The sequence below is a fragment of the Callithrix jacchus genome, chromosome 3 (genome assembly GCF_049354715.1).
Source record: "Callithrix jacchus isolate 240 chromosome 3, calJac240_pri, whole genome shotgun sequence".
NCBI classification, from domain to species: Eukaryota; Metazoa; Chordata; class Mammalia; order Primates; family Cebidae; genus Callithrix; species Callithrix jacchus.
The window spans coordinates 173,211,732-173,237,530 of NC_133504.1; the positions used below are offsets into that span (position 1 = coordinate 173,211,732).

Below are 25,799 nucleotides of genomic sequence, written 5' to 3' on the forward strand. Positions count from 1 at the left end.
ACTTGTGGCAATATAGTTATTTGCGTAGGTGCAAAAAGAATCTGTTTTCATTTATAACAGTACACAATTGGACAAGCTGGTTATTTCCAAGGATTTGCCTGGAATGGTGTGCTTTCCTTTAAGGAATCAAACTTGACTTATGGAACCAATAAAACCCCTTTGGGAAAACTGGCCTCATACATTGTCTTCACAGTCTCAATACAGGGTTCCTGACCTGTGATAAGTAAAGAGTGTCACGTTCTGACAGGTCTGAGAGCCCCAAGTTTATCTTGGGACCTCAAGATAAGAGGAATTCACCCAACTCATAGGTATTTGATGGTACAAACCCAAGGCTCAACTCAGCTTTAGAAAAGTCTTATCTGAGATTCCCTCTATGGAACAAAGTTCCATCAAAGCCAATTTAAAAGCCTATGTATTAAAAATAATTGTTCTGGCCAGGTGCGGTGGCTCATGCCATTGGGAGGCCGAGTCAGGTGGATCACAAGGTCAAGAGATAGAGACCATCTTGGCCAATGTAGTGAAACCCCATCTCTACTAAAATACAAAAAAATTAGCTGGGTGTGGTGGAATGCATCTGTAGTTCCAGCTACTTGGGAGGCTGAGGCAGGAGAATTGCTTGAACCCGGAAGGTGGAGGTTGCAGTGAGCCGAGATTGCACCACTGCACTCCAGCCTAGCACCTGGTGACAGAGCAAAACTCTGTCTCAAAAAAAAAAATAATATTCTTGCTGCATTATAGAAAAATAATTAGGCTAAGTATAATAAAGCAAATTAGTCCTACCATAGTTTGTCTTAAGTGAAAATGGAAAACTAGAGAGAGAAAAAATATGTTTCAAAGTCTATAGTATACCTGTTGTTAGATTCTACTCTTGCCTAATGTTTTTCAATTTTTTAAACTATTATTATTACTATTATTTTTTTGAGACAGAGTCTCACTCTGTCCCCAGGCTGGAGTTCAGTGGTGCCATCTCAGCTCACTGCAACCTCCACCTCCCAAGTTCAGGTGATTCCCCTGCCTCAGCCTCCTGAGTGCTGGGACTACAGGGGTGCACCACCATGCCAGGCTATTTTTTTTTTTTTTTTTAGTAGAGATGGGGTTTCACCATGTTGGCCAGGATGGTCTCAATCTCCTGACCTCATGATCTGCCCACCTCGGCCTCCTGAAGTCCTATAAATATAGGTGTGAACCCATGCCCGGCCAATTTTTATTACTTTCTAAAATTTGGACCAAATTCTAATTTTTTTGACTATAAGTCTTTAAAATTATGTTTTCAGTTTTTTCCTTCTTCCCACACTTCCCCCTCTATTTTCCTAATTTGGAGTCACTGAAAACTAATCTGTGCTTCCTTAAAGCTCTGTGAACCAAAGCTGGACAGCCTAAACTTCAGAAGGAAATAACAGCAACCTATTTACATACATAAGCCACTTTCCTACTTGCCTACTGATGTGTGGATGTCAGTGTAATGTGGCCTATTTCAGTTTTCCAGGATTGTTCTTTTGTTTGTCGTTTTTCTCCCTTCCTCCTCATATTTTCTCTTCATAGGACGTGGGACTTCACAACCTGCTAAAAGCTGAGCTTTCCTAATAACTTGGGACCTACTCATCTAGGAATACAGCATTCTAGCCATGAGAGACCAGGCAAACTGTGACCAGAGACACATTTTCTTCTAAAACGTTTTCTCCAAAATATTTTTAAAAAGAAAAGGGGGAAAATATGAAAGTAAAATCAGTCTTGGGGCCCCCAAATCACCAAGCTAAAGGGAAAAGTCAGGCTGGAAACTGTTTAGGGTAAACCTGCCTCCCATTCTATTCAGAGTCACCCCTCTGCACATTAAGGTAAATGCTTACCTGATTGCCTCCTTTGAAGAGGCTAATCAGAAACTCAAAATAATGCAACCATCTGTCTTTTATCTACTTATGACCTGGAAGCCCCTTCTCTGCTTGGGTTGTCCTGCCTTTCTGGACTGAACCAATGTTCATATTACATATGTTGATTGATGTCTCATGTCTTCCTAAAATGTATAAAACCAAGCTGTGCTCTAACCACTTTAGGCACTTGTCACTAGGACCTCCTGAAGCTGTGTCATAGGTATGTGTCCTCAACCTTGGCAAAGTAAACTTTCTAAAATAACTGAGACCTGTCTTAGATATTCAGGGTTCACTGTCTCATCCAAGCAGGCTGCCACCTGGCCATCATACTTTAAGAAATGTTATTTTTAAGTTCCAGAATTGCCTGTGAGGTATAAGTTTGCTGCTTTCTGAATCTCAAAAGGACAGCTCATTTCTTCACTGCAGTCTCCTGCTTTCTATGTAACTCAGAGACAGGAGGATTCCAGGTATATTCCTGAAGACACTGATGCTATGTGCATGAGTTTTATGAGGGAGTGTTCTGGAGGTCACCACCTGTGGATGAAAGAAAGGAAAGTAGGCTTGGGCAGAGGTAAAAGTTGCACTGTGATGCTCTGTTAAAGAAGGTTTCAGCTGATCCCACGAGGGCCTATGAACTGGGATGGCCCTTCATAAATATCCCGAACTGGGGAGAGGGGTCAGATATTTATATCTCTGCATCACACTGCTCTAGGAAAGGTGTGTGATATAGGGCAAGATGCTTCCCTTTATCCAGGTAATTCCAAAGTTGGCCGAGAGCTGCGGACTGTCAACTGGGAGAGGCCAGAAGCTGGCAGGATAAGTCCTTTAGTCCTGACGTTTTTCTGGTAGATACATCACACTGTCCATAGGAGACTGACTAGGGCATGTTGGTGTCTCCTGAGAAATGGGGTGGATACACACTTGTATTACATTGTAAAGCAAAAGAAGACTTAAGCTGGGGTGAGAAAAGGAACATGGAAAGGTAACTTCCCCATTGTTCTCAGCCCAAAGATGTTTTTCCTATTATGGACCCCCTGGTTGGGTCCCATACTGAAACTCGTTTTCTATGTACCGAGATTCTGCTTTTAAAAGGAAAAGAATTCAAGTGAAGGAGATGAGGTGCTACACAAACTATTACCTTTTAGATTTGGAAATGAGTCAATCCTTTGAGCAACTTTTTTTCCTTTATTTCTACATTGTTGCACATTCCTGTTTTTGTGTGCGTGTGTGTCTGTGCATGTGTGTATATGTGTATATCAGGGTCCACAGCAGCAGCCCTGGGTTTGACTCAGTTGCACTGCCTGGGCCTCTTGCCTCCTGGGTGTGCCCAGTTGGGAAAGAGTAGGATGTGAATTGCTGTACTGCACTTCTTCATTCTCAGACTATCTTTTCTAATGATACAATTGTGTGCCAATTTTCTAAAACATGAAAGCATGTATAAAAAAAGGGAAAAAAGAAAACAAGTTTAAATGAGGAAACAGATATAATGATTCCTATGATTCCTGCTTCATTTACTCAACTGTTAGACCAGCAGGTCCTTTTTTTTGTTGTTGCCAAATGATAAGTGATTTATTTCCCCAACGGGGTATCGTGCATGTCATTCAGAAATGTGTTCCTGTTCATTCAGGGTTCCGTGAAAGAGCTGACAAACATCAGCGGAGAACTACGGCTAACACAGAAGAATAGGAAGAAAAAAATCAATGTAGAGATGTAATTGAAAGCAACATGTAATTGACAGTGGTGGAGGTAATTGAATGGTAATATTGTGAGCAGGGACCAAGCAAGGTCAAGCAAGTGCAAGATTAGGCAATTCAAAGATGTTCATCTTTCTCCTTTCTGAGATAACACAAGCCTCTGAGATTATGGTTAAGGCACATTATCAGATATGCTCATTCAAAAAGAAATTCCTCTATAGTTTTTTTATCCTTGTCTCTTTTTTCCTTACAAAGAGTATCTTTTGAGCTGGATTAAGTCCAAGGATGTGACTTTGCAACTGATATAACTGGACTAGGGCGAGTTTGGTCCTGTCCTTGTGACTATGTTAGCAACAGAATTCAGTTGCTCCAGGTCAGCCCACTCAATCAAAGCTTATCTGTTGAGAACAATGACCAAAAATACTGAAGCAACCATGATATTCCATCCCTCCACTTTCATTTTTTGGAAGAAAATTCCAATAAAAAGCACTATTTTGTTTTCCTTTACTAAGTGGAATATATTTTTTAAAAATGTGTTTTTATTGGGAAAGTGAGTACGATTCATGGGCATTTTTAAAAACCAAAATAACTACCCTTGAGAAATACTTTCTACTCCAGCATTAGCTCATGGGAATGTTTATGGAGTTTGCCTTTCAGTTCCAGTGAGATCAATATTGCATTATGGTTGAAGTCAGGAGACCTGGATTGTGTGACCTTGGGCAAGTCACTTACTCTCTCTGATACCATCTGTGTGAAAACAACAATGAAAATGATTCTTGCCTCTTCAAGAAGGGAGAGTAAGATTAATGATAGAAGATTTTCTAGACAATGGTCTCTGTGGCTGTTTTCCCTGCTCCCTGTTTTCTTGTGTGTGCTTTTTAATTTTTGATTCTCTTTTGAATCTAAATTCAGCTGGCCACTTACTGACACAAAGATCTAATTCCAAATGCCAATGGCAATACCTCCACTCAGCTGAATTTTATATGTCTGGACAAGGCCCTGAGAAATGCTGTATCCCTTTTGTGAGAGGAGGAGGAGGAAGGCAACAGAGAACTCCATTTGGAAAAGAATTCTTGCACATACATTGCTTTCTTAACTCTGGGTGATTTTGTGACTTTTTATTCTCAGGCACCTGTTTCCTCAACCTCACTGTATCTGGCTTCTGATTTTTACCTCCATTGATCAATAAGCTCATGTAAGGGATGACTCAGGTTAGTCTTGCTCTTCCAGCTTGGATCTCAGGATGATCCCCAGAGTATACATCAAGTGTTTGCCCCACTTATTCTCAAGCTGTGACCATAGGTGATAAATCAATACTTATTGATTCATTGAATGACCCTGTGACCTCACCAACTTTTCCAGCTGCCACTCCCTCTTCTTTTGTTATCAGACTTATTAAGAGAGCAGTCTATTATTCCTTGACCACGACCGGCCAGTGACTACCCCATTACTTTATTAAAACTTCCCCTTTCTTTCTTTCTATTCTGGGATTATATTCCAGAAATGTATCATCTAAAGTGGGGTTAGTTTTCTGGTTAAGTTCATTCTGTTGTGTTACTTAATGTACCCATTTTCTCAGCTTCAACTACCACCTGTATGTGGCTGAATCTCATATATACAAGGTGGCCATTCCACTCCAGAATTTGCTTTACAATATCCCTCCCTAGCATTTGTCAATCTAAGAGCACATTCTCAAGGCTTGTTTGAGAAGACCACTTTGTGAGGAATCTGGAATACCAAACCAAAGAGTTTGGATTTTTATCCTACAGTGGGAGTTAGAGATATTTTTTCAAATAATCTAGAGGAATACATTGTTTTCATTCAGCAGCGTAGAGGATGGGTTGGAGGGCAGAAGACTGGGCTTTCCCAGCCCAATTCCGTCACCATGATGTAACTAGAACTCAGATTTTAATTGACACCTAATGCACAGGATTTTCTGCTATATTTCCAGTTGACTCATTTCCCAATCCTCTGGTCTTAGTATACAGGGCAGGAAAAATGTACATGAGATTCAAAGCATGAATTGGCCAGCAGTCGTTTTCTTCTAACCAGCTTTATCGGTCTTCAATTTGTGAACATTCACTACTATTCTTAACTTTCAGTGCTACTTCGAGTATTTATATCCTCAGAGATATTTCATTTGGAAGTTTAGAGGAACCACAATTAGGCACAGCCAACTAGCTGCTATTCTAAAATGAAAATCCCTTCTAGTTGATGTTTTGAGACCTCACTGCAAACAGATGCTCAGAAGACACATATGGACTATATGGTGAGTTAAGAAATCCTGAAAATGGCCACTGTTGTGTTACACACAAAAAACAATTGTGCACCTCACGCCAGCCACACTGAATTCTTTTGTTTCCTTGACTACATGAGTTCTTTTCTTCCTAAGGCCTACACATAGGCTGCTCTGTCTGCATAAACTCCCAACCCCTATCCCCACACAAACTTCCATCTGCCTTCATCCTAGACTAGATTTGATCCTTCATGACTCAGTGTAAATGTCATTTCCTCACAGAGGCATTCCCGAACCTCCTTATATGTATTTGATTGGATCCTTCTGCCATTCTTTCTTCTAGTATCCCATAATTTCCTTCAGGGTGCTTACCATAATCTAGAATTATGCACTAGTGTGAACATTTGTATAATATCTATTACCCACTTCAACTTCAAACCCAACTGCATAGTGTAAACTCTAAAATGGCTGAAGTGATGTCTGTTTCATGTGAACTGTGTATCAAAAGTTTAGTGTATCCTCTTGCACATGATAGATTAATAACTGATTTTTGACTATACAGGAGAGAAAATAAAGATAACATATATTTTACATAGTTTTATGGACTTAAGGTAAAGCTTTGTGTGAAGCTTCATATCCTTGTATAGCTTCCTTTTTTACAAACATTATTTTTAAAATAATGGTCACTTTGAGGTAGATGACACCATAAAGCTGGAGATCCTTAAGTACTGAATCAGTTTCAATAATCTTTTGATCATTTATCCAGAAAGAATTTCTGCTGACAAAACAAATCATCCAGAAAAGAAAATGCTCAGAGCAATCTAAAAAATAGGGGTTTGTCTATATTGCTTAGAAATAATTTCAGAAAATCTGTAGTGAAAACAAATTTCAAAGATTGAGATAGTTATTAATGAATGAACACATCTTAAATCAAACGCATGTCAAAACCCCATGCCATTTCCTGATGGTGCCTCATTCATGTGAGAATTTAAATTAAGCACATTAGAGATGTTTAGCTACTTTATCACTTCCGATTGCAATGCACATTATTCCAGGTAGTAGCTTTGATTCTAATATGCATGAAAATTTTTGTTTGTTGTGATGCATAGAGTTCTGTTGGATATGCTCTAGAATAATTTTTATTTAAAGTAATCCTACTGGCAAGACCTTCTAAGAAAGGAACATTTTATAACATGATTACCCTCAATTTATCTTGTTTGCTAGTAATTATTTGGCTATAGGATTTTTTTTTAAATGGTGCATGTACAGAAGGTATTTGTATCTCAAGGCAAACAATCCCCTAACAAACTTGCTATCTCAGCTCATATCCCAGACAGCCATCATTTTATTTTGTGTCTTTATAAGTAGGAAGGAGAAATAACAAAATCTGGAAGCTGTGAAGGTTTCACTTTTGTTTTCCTTAAAAAAAAAATGAGATTCAAAGCATGAATTGGTCAGCAGTTGTTTTCTTTTAACCAGCTTTATTGGTCTTCAATTCATGAACATTCACTACTATTCTTAACTTTCAGTGCTACTTCGAGAATTTATATCCTCAGAGATATTTCATTTGGAAGCAAATGTAAAGTCTCTAGTCTGGAATGCCTAAACCTACATAATCAAGAAGGAAAAAATCACTGGGCTGTGGAGTAAGGCTCCAAGGCTTAAAAGTCCCCTAGTAGAGTTGGTAGTTACTAAGCTACTGCCTTAACTACAGACAATGTGGTCTGAAATACCTGAGATGGAATCCAGCTCTTCTGTTTACGAGCCCTGTATGCATCTGTAGAGCAGGAAGCACAATAATCTTAGAGTTTTATACAGATGAAAGAGACATGTCATAGAAAACCCTGAGCATAGTACCTGGCATATAAGAAGCACCCAAAAAACAGTGGCTATGTGGATAACACATGTCTAAATCACATCATCTTCACAGATGTTGCCTTGTTTAATGAACGATTTAAACCCCTTAGAAAAAAGAAACTCAATGGGAATAAATATTTTACAGTAGCTACATAATTGTTTCTATAATTAAAATTTAGACATTTTTAAACAAGAATGAATAAATGGTTGGAATGTCTGTGTCTGAGAGACCAAGTGTGTGTATGTGTGTGTGTGTGCGTGTGTGTGTGCATGTTTTTGTTGTTGTTGTTGTTTACAAGGAAACAAAGACATTGTATCATGGTGGATGAGGATTATTTCTCCCAGCCAACGTTGTTTTCTGTCCTGGATAGCACATCTTGATGTCACCAACCCTGGCCTAAGAGGGACTGTCATTTATTGTTTTCTACCTGGTTGTATTGAGGAGGGGGGACCAAGGAAGAACAAAAACAAGAATATTTCATCTTAGACTTCATCTTACAGTTTTTGAAAAAATTAATTAAATACCTTTTTTTTTCAGGCAAATAGTATGTTTTTATATCCATCTCTTTTATGTGGCCATTTCAAAATCAGTCCCCAGAAATAACATGTGAATCTCAAACCAATTCTTGGCGACAAAAAGGTATAGGTTTTCTTCCTTACTCTTTATCATTTTGATTAATTCTTAAGGAGTGGCCTATTGTGCAATTTCTAAGAAAACCACCAAGCTGTTAATGAAGTAAATATCTGTTTAATTTACAAACATCAGCAGTGTAACTGATATTAGTCTGGAGAGAGACAAAGCACACTGAATTGTACATGTACATCTAATTTTCTTTGTAAAAAAAGTTTTCAGGAAGAAACATCTGCATCTTTACAGGGCACCCTGGGATTTTAATGAGTGAAGAGCACAGTCCACTATAAATCATTATCAATTCTACACTGTAATTTAGCAGCAAACATGTTAACATGGGAACATTAAGATAATTAAGGAGTTTTATTGTTTGGGGGAAAAAAAAATCACAGTTCTTGACATGACAGTCTTTTTATCCCCACCCCACCCCCAGAAAAGGGCAAAAAAGGTCAAGGACATATTACTTTGCAAAAGGTCTACTTTCTAGTGTTGACTGCTACACACCATTTCTTTTCTGTGAGGACATGCTGCAGAGCGGCCACTTCTTTCTGTACAATGACCATCTCGTATACAGACTTGTGTTTTCCTCTCCTGGACTTTGCACGCTCTCTGCAGGTGTCCTGAATGAGGCCAGTGGGTCAGTGACATCAGTGATCAGATGCCAAGGTCAACAAACAGACCAACACATATTTATCCCAAGATAAAACCCGATGTTAGTACTATTGCCAAAAAAAATCCTGATTTTTAAGTTTGAAAAATGTACAAAAATATCAGGATAATTATAAATTAATATATATTAAAGCATCAAGGAACAGTAAAAGCATGGCCTAAAATGTTAAGTACAATGTACTTTGATATAATAAATATTTCTCATGGAAACTGAATACTGTATAGGGCTGTTTAGAACTCATAGAAACAAAAAAATCATATTACTAATTTATTTATCAATAATCTATTGGTTCTTTATCATCTCCTTTATCATTTATATTACAAAAAAATTAATACTGGAAAATGGTAGATAAAGACTTTTGTGTGCTGCTTCTGCGGACATGCTGACATTTAAAAGGAAGATAAAATTTATTTTAGCATTTTCATTTCCTCTCATGAATGGAACCCAGATCCTCAGGACACTTTATATTTTGCACAAAGTATTTCTCATCCATTTGTTCTGTCTGTGAATTCTGGAGTTCCATTCCCTTGCCTTGCGTCCTCATTCACATGCATGTGCTTGGTATGTCCTAGTGAACTTAGTTGATGTGAAGGAGGGCACACAGGTTTTATGCTCTGGGCAATTTCACATCAGCGCACAGTCGCTCCACTGCCCCTGGTGCATGTGCTTCTGCTTGTCTTCAGCATGTTACAAAGATGGACCCAAGTAGCGATGGTTCCTGTCGCTGTTCTAATGCCTCCGGGTATATCTTTCTTCATACTTCTCCAGCATAGGGGAAGCTTGAGTTCAAGCATTTCTTCTTTTTTTTTTTTCCCAAACGCAGAAAAAAAGTCTTTATTCTCATAATAAAAATAAGTCTGTTCTGTATTTTACAATATATTTCAAATATTTCCACTATGAAGCATTAATTAGTCCAACATGGTCAAGAAGTATACAACATTTTTCAGACAGAGCTGCGGGGAGTGCGTTTAGGACACACACCTCATACAGCCGCACTTCACCACTTTCTCAACCTCGTCCACAAAAGAGGACCCGTCAGTGCATTCGAAAGAGTATTTCCGCCGTTTGCTCCTCAGAGGTCCACAGCACTGCCCTCCTGTGCACCCACCTCGGCACTCCAATCGGGACACCTTCTTGGTTGTTTGGCAAGCGGCATAACCTTGCTGCTTTTGGTAATAATCTCTTATCCGTTCTCCTCGACAAGAGATTTCTAGAAAAGAACAAAAAGCACAAGCATTTTTAAGAACAGCTGGAGAGGATGTGGAGAAATAGGAATGCTTTTACACTGTTGGTGGGAGTGTAAGTTAGTTCAACCATTATGGAAGACAATGTGGTGATTCCTCAAAGATCTAGAACTGGAAATACCATTTGACCCAGGATTATATATCATATATATATATCACCCAAAGGATTATATGTCATTCTGTTATAAAGACACGTGCACATGTATGTTTATCGCAGCACTGTTTACAACAGCAAAGATTTGGAACCAACCCAAATGCCCATCAATGATAGACTGGATAAAGAAAATGTGGCACATATATACCATGGAATACTGTGCAGCCATAACAAAGGGTGAGTTCATGTCATTTGCAGGGACATGGATGAAGCTGGAAACCATCATTCTCAGCAAACTGACACAAGAACAGAAAACCAAACACTGCATGTTCTCACTCATAAGTGGGTATTGTACAATGATAACACATGGACACAGGGAGGGACATCACACACCGGGGCCTGTATGGGGGTGGGGGGTCTAGGGAAGGGATAGCAGGGGGTGGGGGGCTAGGGGAGGGATAGCATTAGGAGAAATACCTACTGTAGGTGACGGGGGGATGGATGCAACACACCACCATGGCATGTGTATACCTATGTAACAAACCTGCACATTCTGCAACATGTACCCCAGGACTTAAAGTATTAAAAATAAAAAAAAAGAACAGTCGCTGTAAGTCCTGCAGAGTGACTGTGAACCCACAACTCAATTCAGGAGATAATGCTGTTGTTTCTCCTTTGTAACCTGCATTACATATTATTAGCTGGTGGTACTGCCTCCTGTTCTTTGAAAAATACTTTTTGTTCTTTATTTTCAGCAAAGTGAATGGTATATATGTAGACCACAAATACAATGCTATTGCAGTGACAAGTAAATCTTTTGTTTCATTGCATAAAAGGAAAAAAAAATACACATCTTCTGTTTTTACATTACGAACAGCTGGTTTTGTTTACCACAGGGAGCAGTTTCAGAGAGTATGCAATTTAATTTATTAGACCTGGAGTTTAATATTATCCAATCTGTTACTTAATACAAGTAACATTCCACTAACTTCATAAATTACCCCGGTATGAAGTATGTAGTTCAAAAGAGAGACATCTGCTAAAGGCTTCCAAGGGCACGTGTTCCCTTGGCTCGTCCCTCTGACACACAAAACGAAATCCGTGCCAGCTGGAGCCAAGGCGAGCTCTGATCACGCAGACAAAGGAGGAGGAGGAAGGTGAACTCAGAAGCCAGCCTGTTTCCATTCCTCTCACCCACATGATGTGCTGTGATAAATCAGTCGGTTCTAAGGTCGAAGGTCATTTTTGTACTGAAACTAGAGTGGAATTATTAGCACCATCTCTGTGCCAGAATATAAATTAATAATTTGTATGAATGAGAACAGCCAGTAAAGGTAAGAGAGGCATAAAGTAAATGTGATTCTTTATCAGGTAAAAAGGAATATTTCTTTCACAGCAAATCAAGTTGTGAGAAGCATTTGAAGGCTGCGTACAATCCTGCGGTGGAGGTTTAGGCCATTTCACATCTGGTCCTTCATAACACTTAAAAATAAATCAATAGCAGCACTGAAGTAATGCGAGGACTCGGTGTTCTCTCCTATCACTCCCCTCTCTCTGTCTCTGTTGCTCCCGTTTTTTCACCTCTTCTCTCTCTCTTTTCAAAGAGGCAGGATCCCTCTTGCTTTGCCAAGAGAGAGAGGTGCCCGGCAGGGCTGGCTTACCTACCTCGATCGCAGCTGTCCCCTGTGTAACCGCTGCTGCATTCACAGTAGGGCTGCCCCAGGCCTGAAAGCCTGCACTTCCCATGCTTGCACTTGATTGCCTGGCATGGATTAAATAGATCCTCCTCTTCATCACAGAGGACTCCACCATGGCCCTCCAAGCACTTACAGCTGTAGGAGAATGCATTGATGGGCAAGCAGGTGCCATGCACGCATCTGCAGAGGGGAGGAACACAGGAGTGGGAATGCACTCAGAAGAGGAGGTAAGACTGGACGGAGGTGATATAAGAATGGAGGATAATTGAAAAAATATGAAGGACAGAGTGCTAATGCCTAACTCATCTCCCTGCCCTCCTTCCCTCCGTCCTCCCTTCTTTCCTTCCTCCCTCCCTCCCTTCCCTTCCTCCCTTCCTTCTTCCCTGTGTCTAACTTATCTCCCTTCCCTCCTCCCTTCCTCCCTTCTATTCTTCCTTCCCTCCCTCCCTGTGCCTATCTCCCTCCCCTCCCTCCCTCCTCCCTTCCCTTCCTCCCTGCCATCCTCTTTCCCTCCCTCTCTCCCTTCCCCTCTTCCATCCTTCCTCCTTCCCTCCCTCCCTCCCTCCCTCCCTCCCTCCCTATGCCTAACTTATCTCCCTCCCTTCCTTTCCTCCTTTCCTACCTTCCCTCCCTCCTTCTCTCCCTTTTCTCCTTCCCTCTCTCCCTCAATCCATCCTTCCTTCCTTTTTCCCTTCCTTCTTTCCTTCCTTCCTCCCTCCCTCCAATCCATCCTTCCTTCTTCCCTGCAATCCTTCCTCCCTCCAATCCTTCTCTCCCTCTAATCCTTCCTTCCTTCCTTCTTCCTTCCTTCCCCCCTCCCTCCCTCCCTCCCTCCCTCCCTCCCTCCCTTCCTTCCTTCCCTCCCTCCCTTCTTTTCACCCTCCATCCCTCCCTCCCTCCCTCCCTCCCTCCCTCCCTCCCTTCTTTCCACCCTTCATCCCTCTCTCCCTCCCTCTCTCCCTCCCTTCAGTTTGGCTTTGAGGCTTTCAGGTATGTACTCAACTAACAAGCAGCAGAAACGTACTTATTTCCAAGGCAGGGGTCATTGGTCCGTTGGTCACAGAGGGGCCCCATCCATCCTTCCTGGCACTCGCAGGTGAAGCCTGCCTGGCTGCTGGGCTGGCAGGTGCCATGGGCACACACCTTCTTGTGGCATGGCTCACAGCCAGGCAAAATGCCTGTTTGCATTGGCACCTTGTGGAAGTCCTGCAGCTCACTGTTGATGTAGAGGTTCCGGATGCAGCCGTGGAAGCTGGTGCCGTTCTGCCCAGGCGCCTGGCGCAGAGATGCCACGTTGCTCTTCCCTGGCATGCCTGGGGAAGAACACCAGGTCAGAGGTCAGGCTCTTTGGGGGTTCCTCGGCCATTTACTATCCAGAAATCCTGATGCTTGGGACCCCACTGACAACCTATTGTGGCAGGATATTTGGGCAGGGTGGTAGGGGAGTGAGGTGGAGAAGAGATGTGTGTTTTTGTTTTGTTCTGTATTTTGGAAGATGCTCCAGGAAGTTTGAATCCACAACTAGAATAAAATACCTAGTTCACTGGTGGTCAATCTTTAACTTTTAAAATTTGCATCAAAGAAAACATTACATGTACACAAATACATAACCTAGAGGCAAAGCTGCTGTCCTTAAAGCAAGACTGGGGGAAGGGAATGCTTCGTCTCCGTTTGCCCTCCACCCCCCACCTCCAGGCATACACTCCTGGAAGTCTGGAGCTCCATGAAGCTCAGTTTGTGGTGCTCTGACTAACTCTAGCCCTTATCTTAAAGACGAGGAGCCAGGGCCCAGGAAGCCCTGATGACATGCCCAATATGACCCAGCGAGTTCAAGTGAGTCAGGCTGACGAGAAGAAACTCCTCCATCTCTAGAGCCAGGGCGAGGTCCGCCAGGTCTCAGAGGCTTAGCGCTGGCGTTCACAGTGACCATTCACCACAGCCCTGCCACATCCGAAGTTAGCAAGGAATCCAGCTCACTCCTGGCAACGTCTCTGAGCTTGGCCAGTGATGCCAATGCCTAAAAACTCACTCCTGATTCTTTTCAGGGCAACACCTCATTCACAACATTCTTTTTCTTCCTAATTGAGAGTGAAGACTACATAGTCCAAGAAATCAGAAATATAAAAGAAATCTCTTTCAAAACGGAATATTTGCAATCTTTGCATGAATACATTCCACTAGTGATAGTCATCTGGTAACCCTCAATTTGGCAAAATGGAAGACTCTTTTCATGGCCTAAGCCAGACCCTTAAATAGTTCCTGGAAGGTATCCTTCAGGAGGCGCCCATCCAGGGAAGGGAAGGGGAGGTGGAGGCTTTCAGAGTGCTGACCACACCACCATTGCCTCCCCACACCCCCCAGTTATGCCTTAACTGTGCCTGGACTTTGGACTACTGACTGGAAGTTCTAGGCTGAGTGAGACCCAATTTCTCATTCTATAGGGGGTTTGTTGGTTATAAAGACAAAGAACTGTAGCAAACTCTGGGTCTGAACTTATGCCACCTTCTCCTTTCCCATCCACGGGAAATGACTCAACCATTGGCATTCAAAGCAGGCACCAAAGTCAGACAGCTAGGTGTACGTGTACAAAACCACTAGGTTAGAGGGTAAGGATTTCTGGTTCTGCGTGCACTTGGAGCAGTTATTTCTTCTCTCTGGGGCTTAGTATTGTCATCTATATACCATGAGCATATGAACCAGAGAAGTTGCCCTAAGTTTGCCCTAAGTAAAAACCACCAGCAGTGCAGGCTCAAAGGCAGCTTCTCAGGCTCCACTCTCTCCCCCTTCTGAGGTTCTGATGCTGTAGGAACAGGAGAGGTGCTGAACCCTAAATATCTACATGCAGCTCAGGTGATTCAGATAGTCCATGGTCACACTCTGACAGGCAATGAATGAAGTCTCCTGGCTGTGAAGTTCTGTGAGTGCAGGACTTTCGTCTATGTCCCTCTTGCTTTGGGTTGCTTTCTAGAGCAGGGTCAAAAGGAAGAAATTTACCATTTCCAGGAGAGGACTGGTGGCAGAAAATTCCTTGCTCTGGGGTAAGTTTTTCTAATTTAATTATATCCATCCATCACAAGGACTTTAATGACCACACATTTATGGTCCTTTTTTCAGTGGTTAAAAATGAACTTCTTCCAAAACTATTTTTAATAGCTCATTTTGATGTAGGCACAACACATATGTGCACATGTCAAGACTAAATACAGATTGGCAAAGTTCCACGGCACCGAGAAACTATTAGTCAATCTGTTCCTTTTTGTTCCAAAGCTAACAATTAGGCCCAGCTTTGACTAGAGTAATTTGTAAATAAAAATGTTTATACATCATATATTTGACTTTCAATAGGCTACCATAAAATCAAGAATTATTCTTAGTCAATCTTTTCATGTGCTCGCTAAGAAAAAGCTAGGTCTTTAGTGATAAACAGAAGTAGATCCATGTTTTTTTTAAGCCTTTCCTCTATGCCATGGACCTGTTTGGAATTCAGTCAATCAGTCATTCAATCAATCAGCAGATAACTTAGCAGACACCTTTTAGCCTTATTTGTATAGGCTTCAAAATGGCAAAAAAAAAAAAAAGACCAAGTATCAAGCCTAGGTCCTCTGTCCCATGCCAGGACAAGGAGAGCATTTATCGCATATGCACAGATCTCCATGCACGGGTCTTATTTATTGATTTATTTCCCTATTAGGTAATAAAGGCTCAGTTGGACTGTAGATAGAAAACTGAAAATTACATTATTTTGTGTCAGCCAGGCACGGTGGCTAATGTATGTAATTTTACAACTTTGGGAGGCCTAGGTGGGTGGATCATATGAGGGGGTCAGGAGTTTGAGACCAGCCTGCCCAACATGATGAAACTCCGTCTCTACTAAAAATACAAAAACTAGCTGGGTGTGTTGGTGGAAGCCTGTAATCCTAGCTACTCAGGAGGCTGAGGTGGGAGAATCACTTGAACCTTGGAGGCGGAGGTTGGAGTGAGCCAAAATCGTGCCATTGCACTTGTAGCCTGGGCAACAAGAGTGAAACTCTGTTTCAGGAAAAAAAAATTATTTTGTGTCAGGACCTATCATGGGTAGTTGATAACCAAGGGTTAAGCTGCCTCTCCATATATCCATATACTCCCGAAGGGGCTGAGGCATATATTCCTCTAGAGGCTGCTTCTCCTCAGATGCTGGGGCATCACCTTCAGGCAGTCCTCCTTGGGTAGCATCCCTGTTTGTTTTGTTTTGTTTTTTAATTCAGGGGTATATGAGCAGGTTTGTCATACAGATAAACCATGTCATGAGGGGCTTGTTGTACAGACTATTTCATCACCCAGGAATTAAACTTATTGCCTATTAGTTGTTTTTCCTGATCCTTTCCCTTCTCCCACCCTCAACCCTCCCATAGGCCCCAGTGTGTGTTGTTCCTCTCTATGTGTCCATGTGTTCTCATCATTTGGCTCCCATTTGTAAGTGAGAACATGCAGAATGTATTTTTCTGTTCCTGTGTTAGTTTTCTAAGGATAATGGCCTCCACTCCATTCATGCTACTGCCAAGGGCATTAGCTTAATTCTTTTTTATGGGTATATAGTATTTCATGGTGTATATGTACCACATTTTCCTTATCCAGTCTAGAATTGATGGGCATTTAGGTTGATTCCATGTCTTCACCAGTGTGATTGTGCTGCAATGACATACAGGCATGTGTCTTTATGACAGAATGATTGAGATTCCTTTGGCTATATACTCAGTTGTGGGATTGCTGGGTTGAATGGTAGCTCTGTTTTTAGGTCTTTAAGAATTACTACACTGTTTATCACAATAGCTGAACTAATTTACACTCCTACCAACAGTGTTTAAGTGTTTCTTTTTCTCCACAACCTTGCCAGCAACGGTTCGTTTTGACTTTTTAATAATGGTCATTCTGACTGGTATGAGATGGTAGGTATCTCACTGTAGTCACCATTTTTAAAGGGAACTTAGTTAACTCACTCACCTTTTCTCCCTCTGCTTCTCATCCCTTTACTCCACAGTATTCAAAGCTGTGGTCTTACAGGTGTCTTGTGTTTTTAAAATCTGAATCACCCTTGAGACTGCACTCTAAGCTGGGAGGAAGTGGCCCATGGTGCTCTCTGGCAGTGGGACTGGGATGCAAGTGGCTTCCTTGAGGCCTGGGTGGACAGATGTGCTATTTGAATTTTTCCAGACCCTCTACCTTCAGAAGGACAGGTACTTTTCATTTTGTAGTTAAAAAAATTTTTTTTTCATCTTTATTTTTTTGGAGAAATGTTCTGACCTAAACAATGCCATCCTGTTTCTTTTTTTTTTTTTGAGATAGTGTCTGGCTGTTTCCCAGGCTATCCTGCAATGGTGCAATCATGGCTCACTACAGCTTAAACATCCTAGGCTTACATGACCCTCCTTTCTCAGTCTCCCAGAGTGCTGAGATTATGGTTGTGAGCCACCATGCCCAGCCTCCCTGTATTTTTAAAATTTGTCTTGTACTACATTCTAAAGGGGGTCAAAAGATTTAACAAAGTGGTTTCCAATGAAAGCATGATAAAATCAAATGAATGAAAAGTCCATAAGCAACAAAAGGCCACAACACTTAGATTTCTTCTTTTTCTGCTTCACACCAAGAAGTGAATGGCCATGCAGGTGACTCTGGAGTCAGGAGGACCTGGACTTAAATGAGATGTCTATTACGTAATAGCTTTGTGAACTTGGACAAGTTATATAAAATCCTTGAGACTGCTCCTCAGGGACTACAAAACAGAGAAAATCATACCTACTTCCTAAGATCTCTGAAGATTAAGGCTATAAAAGGAGCACTATGTTGTGGACATAGCATGTACTCAATAAATATAAGCTATTTTCTCTCAAATCACAGATACACTTGTGACTTTGCTTCCCCCATCCAAAAGCAACCTTGTTAACTGGAGTGCCAGCAAGAATGGAAGACTCAGTTTTAATGAGACCCTCCACTGTGATTCCCATGAAGCAATTAGTCAACTTGCTGAGTAGACTCACTATGCAATACTTTATTTATAATGCATTATAGTTCCTTGAAGATCCCTCTGCATTCCCCAAGTTTTAGGGAGTAGAGTGGAAATTTATTCTTCAACTTTGTATCCTTTATGTATCCATTTACTTAGTGCCTAGTATGTGGTAGGTACTCAATAAATATTTACAGAATTGAACCAAAGATTTCAAATTGTTTCTAAAGCAATTCAAGTCTGTCAAAGTGTTAAGAATTTCTACTACTGAAATATTAAAAACAGAAGTGCCCTGGACTAAGGGAGTAAAGACAAGGCTTTGAGTGGTTGAGATAATGGTGTAGCATGGGTTATCATTTTCCAGAGAATGATGTGAAACTCATGAAAATACCTGTCGTTCTGATGAAATTGTACATTAACCTGTTCATCAAAGCTTTTACTTATTTATCTGTAAAATAAGTTAGCTTTATCAGTCAGTTCAAATAAATTCAATGTAGTTTAATTCAATGCTTCTCAATTCAGCATTAACTGCCTTCTAGCTCCTTTACCAGAATTTTGAAATTTTCTGCCTCCAGTTTGTATTTGTTCCTTCAAAAAAAGGCAAGATTGGGAACTCCCTCCTTTGTGGGTCCTCTCCGATGGGCTCCTTTAGAACTTTGCTTATATCTCTGTCCCTCATTTATTCACTCATCTGCCTTCTTTTCACTTAAAAATAAAGCCCAGCATCTTCACTCTATGATTTCAAGCCCTAAGCTACCTTTCCAACCCACTCTCTTGTTCATTCACCTTAAGGTCTTAGTGGTACAGAACTATTGCTTGTTATTCCAATACAATTTGTATATTTAATTTGTTCATTCAATCATTCAGTCAATCATTAGATCACATTGATAATTATCCTATCATCCACATGAATTAGCAACTGGTAGTGTAGAAGCTCCAGCATGGTAACATTTTACTGAGCTGATAGGGTATGCCTCCTTAAGGGAGCTGGGGTGGGGTCATATACTCTCCATTTTGCATTGAACTTGTTTTATCATTTTCTTTATTGCATGATTTAACCTCTAACCACCTTTCCTTTTCCATAGACCAGATCAAATATAAGATGAAATTATACATAAATCACCTAGCATGTCATTGATACAAAATAACTATTAATTAATGTCCTTCTCTACCCAGATGATATATTTAGTTAGAACTAGAGATGGGATTATAAAATGATTCTTTAATACCCACCTAGAGATCTTTCTGTTCTGTCTTTGCTGTCCATCTTTCAATGATTGATCACTATTGGTCAGTGAGAAATACTGATGCACTAGGCGTTAATAAACTTCTGAATTTATCCGCGATGAGAATTACACAGTTTGAGGACCAACTGAATTTGAAAGAGAACTTACCTCCTACATAAAGTGGAGAGTCAAAATTCAGAGTGGACTGCTTTGACAAGTTGGTGATGATTTTGGGGCTCCCACCATCCACAGACAAAGAGAGACTCTGATCCAGGGCGAGTAGTTCCACAATGTGGAAGTTTCCATCATTGATTGTCTCCACACTACAATGGAAAAAGAAAACTTGGCTGATTCTTCCATTTTCTTTTCATTAAAGCAAAGTAGTTAAAATACAAACTTCAATAAGTGCTCCTTGGGAAAAAAACATGGCTATCTAACAGTAATGAAGATAAAGATAATATTAATGAAGATAAAAACAAGTAGTTGAATTTTTTTCAAAAATAGTTATTTTCAAGGAGATGTGATAGATTGCAGCTTCTCAGGAACTGAATACAAAATAAGTTTGTTCTTCCATGGGAGAAGTAGAAATAACTACATTTAATCATTGTCCATCCACATTCTCTCAAAATGTAGCAATTACAAAGGATGATTTATTTATTTGCTTTTAAACCCCATAAAAGTTCTATTTACCAAGATACTGTCACTTCAAATTGTTCTGAAAAGACAAGGAACGTAGGCCAGTGCCAAAAACACTCCAGACACATCGATGTTAGGTAACTGCTGGCTTCTTCTCTTAAAAAAGCCTTTATATTAGGACTTACCAGAAGCAAACATACACACAAATGCAAGGAGAACCAACTTGGTGGGATCTCAGCACTTTTTGAAATTTGTTAATAATATCCTCTTGCTTTCTGTGCATTTTTCATAGGGGTACTCATCAAATGACATTACTGTGAAAAGTCTATGCTCAGTAGGGACATGAGAACAGCAGATTAAATAAAATGCTACACACAGTCATATCTAGGAAATGGTGCAGTGACAGTGGTTCTCCAGATTCTTTTCTAAAATTTTCCAGGGCCAGCTCTAACAATTGTTACTGTCACCTTCCAAAAACCTTGGAAGGGCATATAGAAATTGATGTAGTGAATAAATACAAAAAGATGAAATGAGGTAAATGGAAAATGAACATGAAAAAATAAGATGAAGTTGAGTGCAATTAGTAAATATGTGTTACACGGTTTTAAAGTGTGGTTGCAAATCTAACTCTGGTGTTACAGCAGGCATAAAAAGCAAACCAGAGCAATGAAACAAGACCGAAGAAGAAATGGGACCAATACCCAGTGCAGTGTCAGGAACATACTCACCTTTCGCTATACAAGCAAAATATGGCATAATGGAAGTTGGGATAAAAAAGTTAGTAGTGATTATTAAAGATCTAACATGCCGGGATACTGACTGGGAAGACTGAGAAAGGTTCCAACATGGAAACAAGGGAGCAAGTAATAGATTAATCCCAAATGTGAACACTTAATATTCCAGATGCAAGATGACTCCTTAAATTTCTAGGTACTGATATTTAAATTTGCAAAATGGTGAAGCCCAGGGAGTAACAGAAATGCATTAACATATTTCTGCTTGGTTCTCACCACTGGAGTCTGATCACATTCCATTGTATTGCTGACAGACAACAAAACGTTTTTTGATTTGAGAACAACAGAAACCATTCTGCAGAAATGTGAAAACATTTGACATTCTTTCTGTTTAAGTGGTTAGAAGAGTCCACATGTGCAGGAATCTTTGATAGCCTGTCTCAGATAATGACTTTATAAAATGAAATATTAGATATGTCCATCAATATTTTTGCCTTTTACACATTTAGTCATCCTAACACTGAACATCAATACAATTGGCAGAGGAAAAGAGACCAGAAAATTATTTTCTAAGTTAAATCACACACCATCCATTAGTGGTTTTAAATATGACTCTTTTCTGAGGATGTGCCAAGTAGTAACGTCAGCTGGTGGTTAAGCATATAGACTCTGTAGTCAGAGAATCCTGGATTTGAATCTTGATCCTGCATTTATTGTTTGAATTAGACAAGTTACTTTATTACTAATACATTTCAGTTTTCTCTTTGGAAAATGCTAATAAATATTTCTGCCTTCCATGGTTAATTTGAGGACTATGTAAAGTGACTGAAAGATACACAGCATAGCCAAAATGAATGTGAGATATTATTATCACCATCACTATCATATCAGCACCCCACCCAACCATGATCATCATGATACAAATAATTCAATACAATTTCTGATTCTTCTTGATGAAAGAATTTAATTTAGCTTTATTTTAAATAGTATTTATAAGATAATGTTAAAGCCTGGCAGAAATATATTAACTTCATTGGAGGCATATCTTGTTCAAGTTACTAAAAGTTTTAAAATAAAATATTGAAGTAAAGGTAGACATAGAAAGAGCAGAAGTCAAATCCTTTTTACTTTGGCATTATACATAACTCTCCAAGTAGTTTCATATGGATGTCATAGCAACATCAACCTTAATAAATATTAATAACGAGGTCCTGCTTTTCTCTTTAAAATTGCAAAAGGGGCTGGGCGCGGTGGCTCAAGCCTGTAATCATAGCACTTTGGGAGGCCAAGGCGGGTGGATCACAAGGTCAAGAGATCGAGACCATCCTGGTCAACATGGTGAAACCCCGTCTCTACTAAAAATACAAAAAATTAGCTGGGCATTGTGTCGCATGCCTGTAATCCCAGCTACTCAGGAGGCTGAGGCAGGAGAATTGCCTGAACCCAGGAGGCGGAGGTTGCGGTGAGCCAGGATCGTGCCATTGCACTCCAGCCTGGGTAACAAGAGCAAAACTCCGTCTCAAAAAAAAAAAAAAAAAATTGCAAAAGGAAGACCCATGCAATACTGAGGAATAGATTCTTGGTCACGTATGGGTCTTAGACATTCAATTTAGGCATGTCATTGTCAATGATGGTGTTTGCTGCAGTATAGTTGTATGGTCTAATTTAACACACTTTACAGTTTTACACACCCTAATGCAGTGTGTCAGAGGGGGACCTTGGAGGTAGGTAGTTGCATCATCAATTCACAAATATAAGGGAGATCTATTAGGAATAACATAAATTAATTTTTTTTACCAATACTATTGGATGATAGCTATAGATAATCATTATGCTTCAAGAATGTTTAAGACAAGACCTCTGAAAATTCATTTTATAAAACATATTTGGAATTTTCAGTGGCAGTCTTGTCAAGGGTAATGCTGAGAGATTAATCTTGCTCGGCTTGTCCTAGGTCTCATTAGAGGTATCATCTTTGGTTAGTGTGACCTTAGGCAACTTTTCTTTGTAGTTTTTTTCTTTTTCCTTTTAAGAGAAGTGCAAATAGTAAGAGCAAAGGATTATACATACAGCACATACTATGGGCCTGGTACTAAGAACTTTACAAATATTACCTCATATAAGCTTCACAACAAGAGGTGGGTACTTAGAACATCCAAGGTGACATATCTAGTTAGTGGCTAAACAGTTCTGAAGCCAGGTTGTCTGGCTTAAGTGTATGTGCCCTTTTTTTTAATTGGAGACAGAGTCTTGCTCTGTTACCCAGGCTGGAGTGTAGTGGTGCGATCTTGGCTCACTGCAACCTCTGCAGTGAGCCTTTCAGGTTCAAGCGATTTTCCCTGCCTCAACCTCCCAAGGAGCTGGGATTAAGGGCACCCACCACCACGTCCAGCTAATATTTTGTATTTTGAGTAGAGATGGGGTTTCACCATGTTGGGCAGGTTGGTCTCAAACTGCTGACCTCAGGTGATCCACCCACCTCTGCCTCCCAAAGTGCTGGGATTTCAGGCGTGAGCCACTGCGCCCAACCTGTGCTTTTAATTATTATGTACTACTGTTATAATCAACAACCTGAGGAATACCTATTCCCAGACAAATGGCATATGTTTTCACCACTAACAAGCTTTTAATACATGATTTCTGCCCCAAATTGCCTGAGAATAAAGTTCTATAGTAAATAATCTCATATGATAGCAAAACTTGGTTCATTTACTAAAAAACACTGGAATGTTAACAAAAGTAATAATCTTACAATGAGAGTTTGAAGAATGCATATAAATTATATGGATTTAAAAACTGAGTTTGCATTTTATTTTCCCAATTAAGAGTGAGATTCAGACTGATTATACTTTTCTCTCTCTAAAAGTTTTAAGTGTCTAATCTGATCACATCAGAATTTCATAAGAGTTATCGAGATTAATTCCATTTATATCTCCCTGGAATTAAATAAAGCCCCATTTTGACCTTTTAACAGGTAAATATAGTAAAGTTACTGTTTTTAGATTTTTTTTTTTTTTAGACAGGGTCTCACTCTGTCAGCCAGGCTGGAGTACAGTGACATAATTACTGCTCACTGCAGCCTCAGCCTGCTGGACTCAGGGGATCCTGCTGCCTTAGCTTACTAAGTAGCTAGGACCATAGGTGCATGCCACCATGCCCAGCTACTTTTTAAATTTTTTTGTAGAGATAGGTTCTTGCCATGTTTCCCAGGCTTGTCTCAAGCGATCTTCCTGTTCTGGCCTCCCAAGTGCTAAGATTAGAGATGTAAACTGTGACTGGCCAAGTTGTTTTTCAAGATGGTATTTTACACATGGGACCTAAAGAGATTTTTTCAGTTAATAACATTCTAACTTGGTGTTTCATGCTTCTTTCATAGCATGAGGTAATCTGAGGGATGTCCAGGAATCCTTTGTCTACACATTTGCTTAAAATTAAAGCAGTGATTGACATGGCAGTTGCTACACAGTAAGACTGCCTGAGCCATAATCCACTTATCAGTCTATCACTGCTGTCTCCTATGTACCCACATGCAATGCATGGCATCCTTTGGGTTCTGATAAGTATCCATAAACTCTCTTTCACCATCCACTAGAAAACAATATATTTTATGACTCACGAAACCCACAAGTGAACCACTTAACTTTGAGCCTTTCCACTGGGAATTTGAAGTGCATTTATTATTCTTACCATGTGGTTTAGTTTTACTACACTCACCTATTTATTCAGATTTGTTTTCTTGAATTTATACACTGTAAATGGATTCATGAAAACAAAGCAGACACCCAACCATTGGTGGACTGCTCCAGAACAATAGTTAGAGACTTGGGGCTTAAAAGAGGGGCTTTAGAATGTCTCTGATTTTCTTTCTCCGCTTTGTTTACACGCAACAGATTAACACTGATATTTGAATATTCCTACCACAGCCATCAACATTAAGGTATTTATAGTTTAACAAACAGTTTGTTTTTCCTTATGTGTGCTCCAACTTTTTGCCTTAAAATTTTAAAGTATCTGGTGGCATACTCCATGCATTGGAATAGAAAATGGAAACGAGACAAACCGTACTGGTCATTGCATTTTGGTTTCTCTGCGCTGATGATACTTCACCTTTGAAGTGGGAGTGATACTAAAAAATATTCTCGGTCAGGTCCGGTGGCTCACACCTGTATTCCAGCACTTTGGGAGCCTGAGGCGGGCGGATCACGAGGTCAGGAGATTGAGACCATCCTGGCTAACATGGTGAAACCCCATCTCTACTAAAAGTATAAAAAAATTTAGCCAGGCATAGTGGAATGTGCCTGTACTCCCAGCTACTCAGGAAGCTAAGGCAAGAGAATTGCTTGAACCCAGGAGGCAGAAGTTGCAGTGAGCCGAGATTGCGCCACTCACTCCAGCCTGGATGACAGAGTGTGACTCCATCTCAAAAAAAAAAAAAAAAAAAAAAAAAAAATTCTTGTATATCTCTTTAAGTCAAAAGGAATAGTAAGCCCAATGAGATTAAAGATATCTATGTATACTCATAAGAATTTTTCAGAAGAAAGTTTTATGAAATAGTTTTTCAAGTAATATTTTAACCAGTACTTTTAAAACAGATTACTTTGAATAAAATTCACTAAACTAGAAGGGCTCCTCTAAACTTGAACATACTGTAGAGTGAGATGTCAGGCTATAAAACTCCCATTTGGATATCTATTTTTCAGTATTTGGATATCTGAGCAGGAAGAGAATCTGTGAATAATCAGCATTACTCATTATCGTGAGCCGGCTCTGTGCCAAGCACTATGCTAGGTACTTTACATTCATTCAGTTCTCATAACCAAACATGAAAAGCAGATCTAATGGCATTTATTGAGATGAGGAAAATGAAGCACAAAGAAATGAAGCAACTTGACCAATGTTATAAGCTAGTAAATGGGTGGGGGGGATCTTTCCATATGGCATATCAAGAATGGCTGAATAAACATCTTAAAAACAAGAAGATCATATAGGTTCTGTCTACTGTCTGTCTCCCCAATGAGACTGAGCCTCTCAGATACAGAGATACTCTTCATTGAGTTTCTTTTGTATTTTTGCTAAAATGTAAGCCTGTAAGTTGCACAACCCTATGGAGCTAATCGAACATAACAATAGGTGACAGAAAGTCCCCTGAATTTGAACAGGTTGACTAAATATGAAAACTGATCGATGTATGAACCACTAGTAAGGTAGTTCATCTGATTTCCTCTTTTTTTT

The 25,799-nt window shown here is 40.0% G+C and overlaps 1 protein-coding gene across 5 annotated transcripts in view; it reads right to left on the reverse strand.

Annotated features, from left to right (window-relative positions):
- Positions 1 to 8,383: 8,383 nt before the first annotated feature.
- SLIT2 (slit guidance ligand 2) overlaps positions 8,384 to 25,799 on the reverse strand; it is a 388,661-nt gene continuing 371,245 nt past the window's right edge. For all 5 annotated transcript variants that reach the window (XM_035293962.3, XM_078367432.1, XM_035293960.3 and 2 more), the window contains 4 exons: positions 19,366 to 19,520; positions 13,016 to 13,304; positions 11,960 to 12,171; positions 8,384 to 10,166 (listed from right to left, as the gene is read on the reverse strand). In XM_035293962.3, coding sequence (XP_035149853.1) covers positions 9,925 to 10,166; positions 11,960 to 12,171; positions 13,016 to 13,304; positions 19,366 to 19,520 — 898 coding nt within the window. In that variant the 3' untranslated portion in view covers positions 8,384 to 9,924. The remainder of the gene's footprint in view (positions 10,167 to 11,959; positions 12,172 to 13,015; positions 13,305 to 19,365; positions 19,521 to 25,799) is intronic.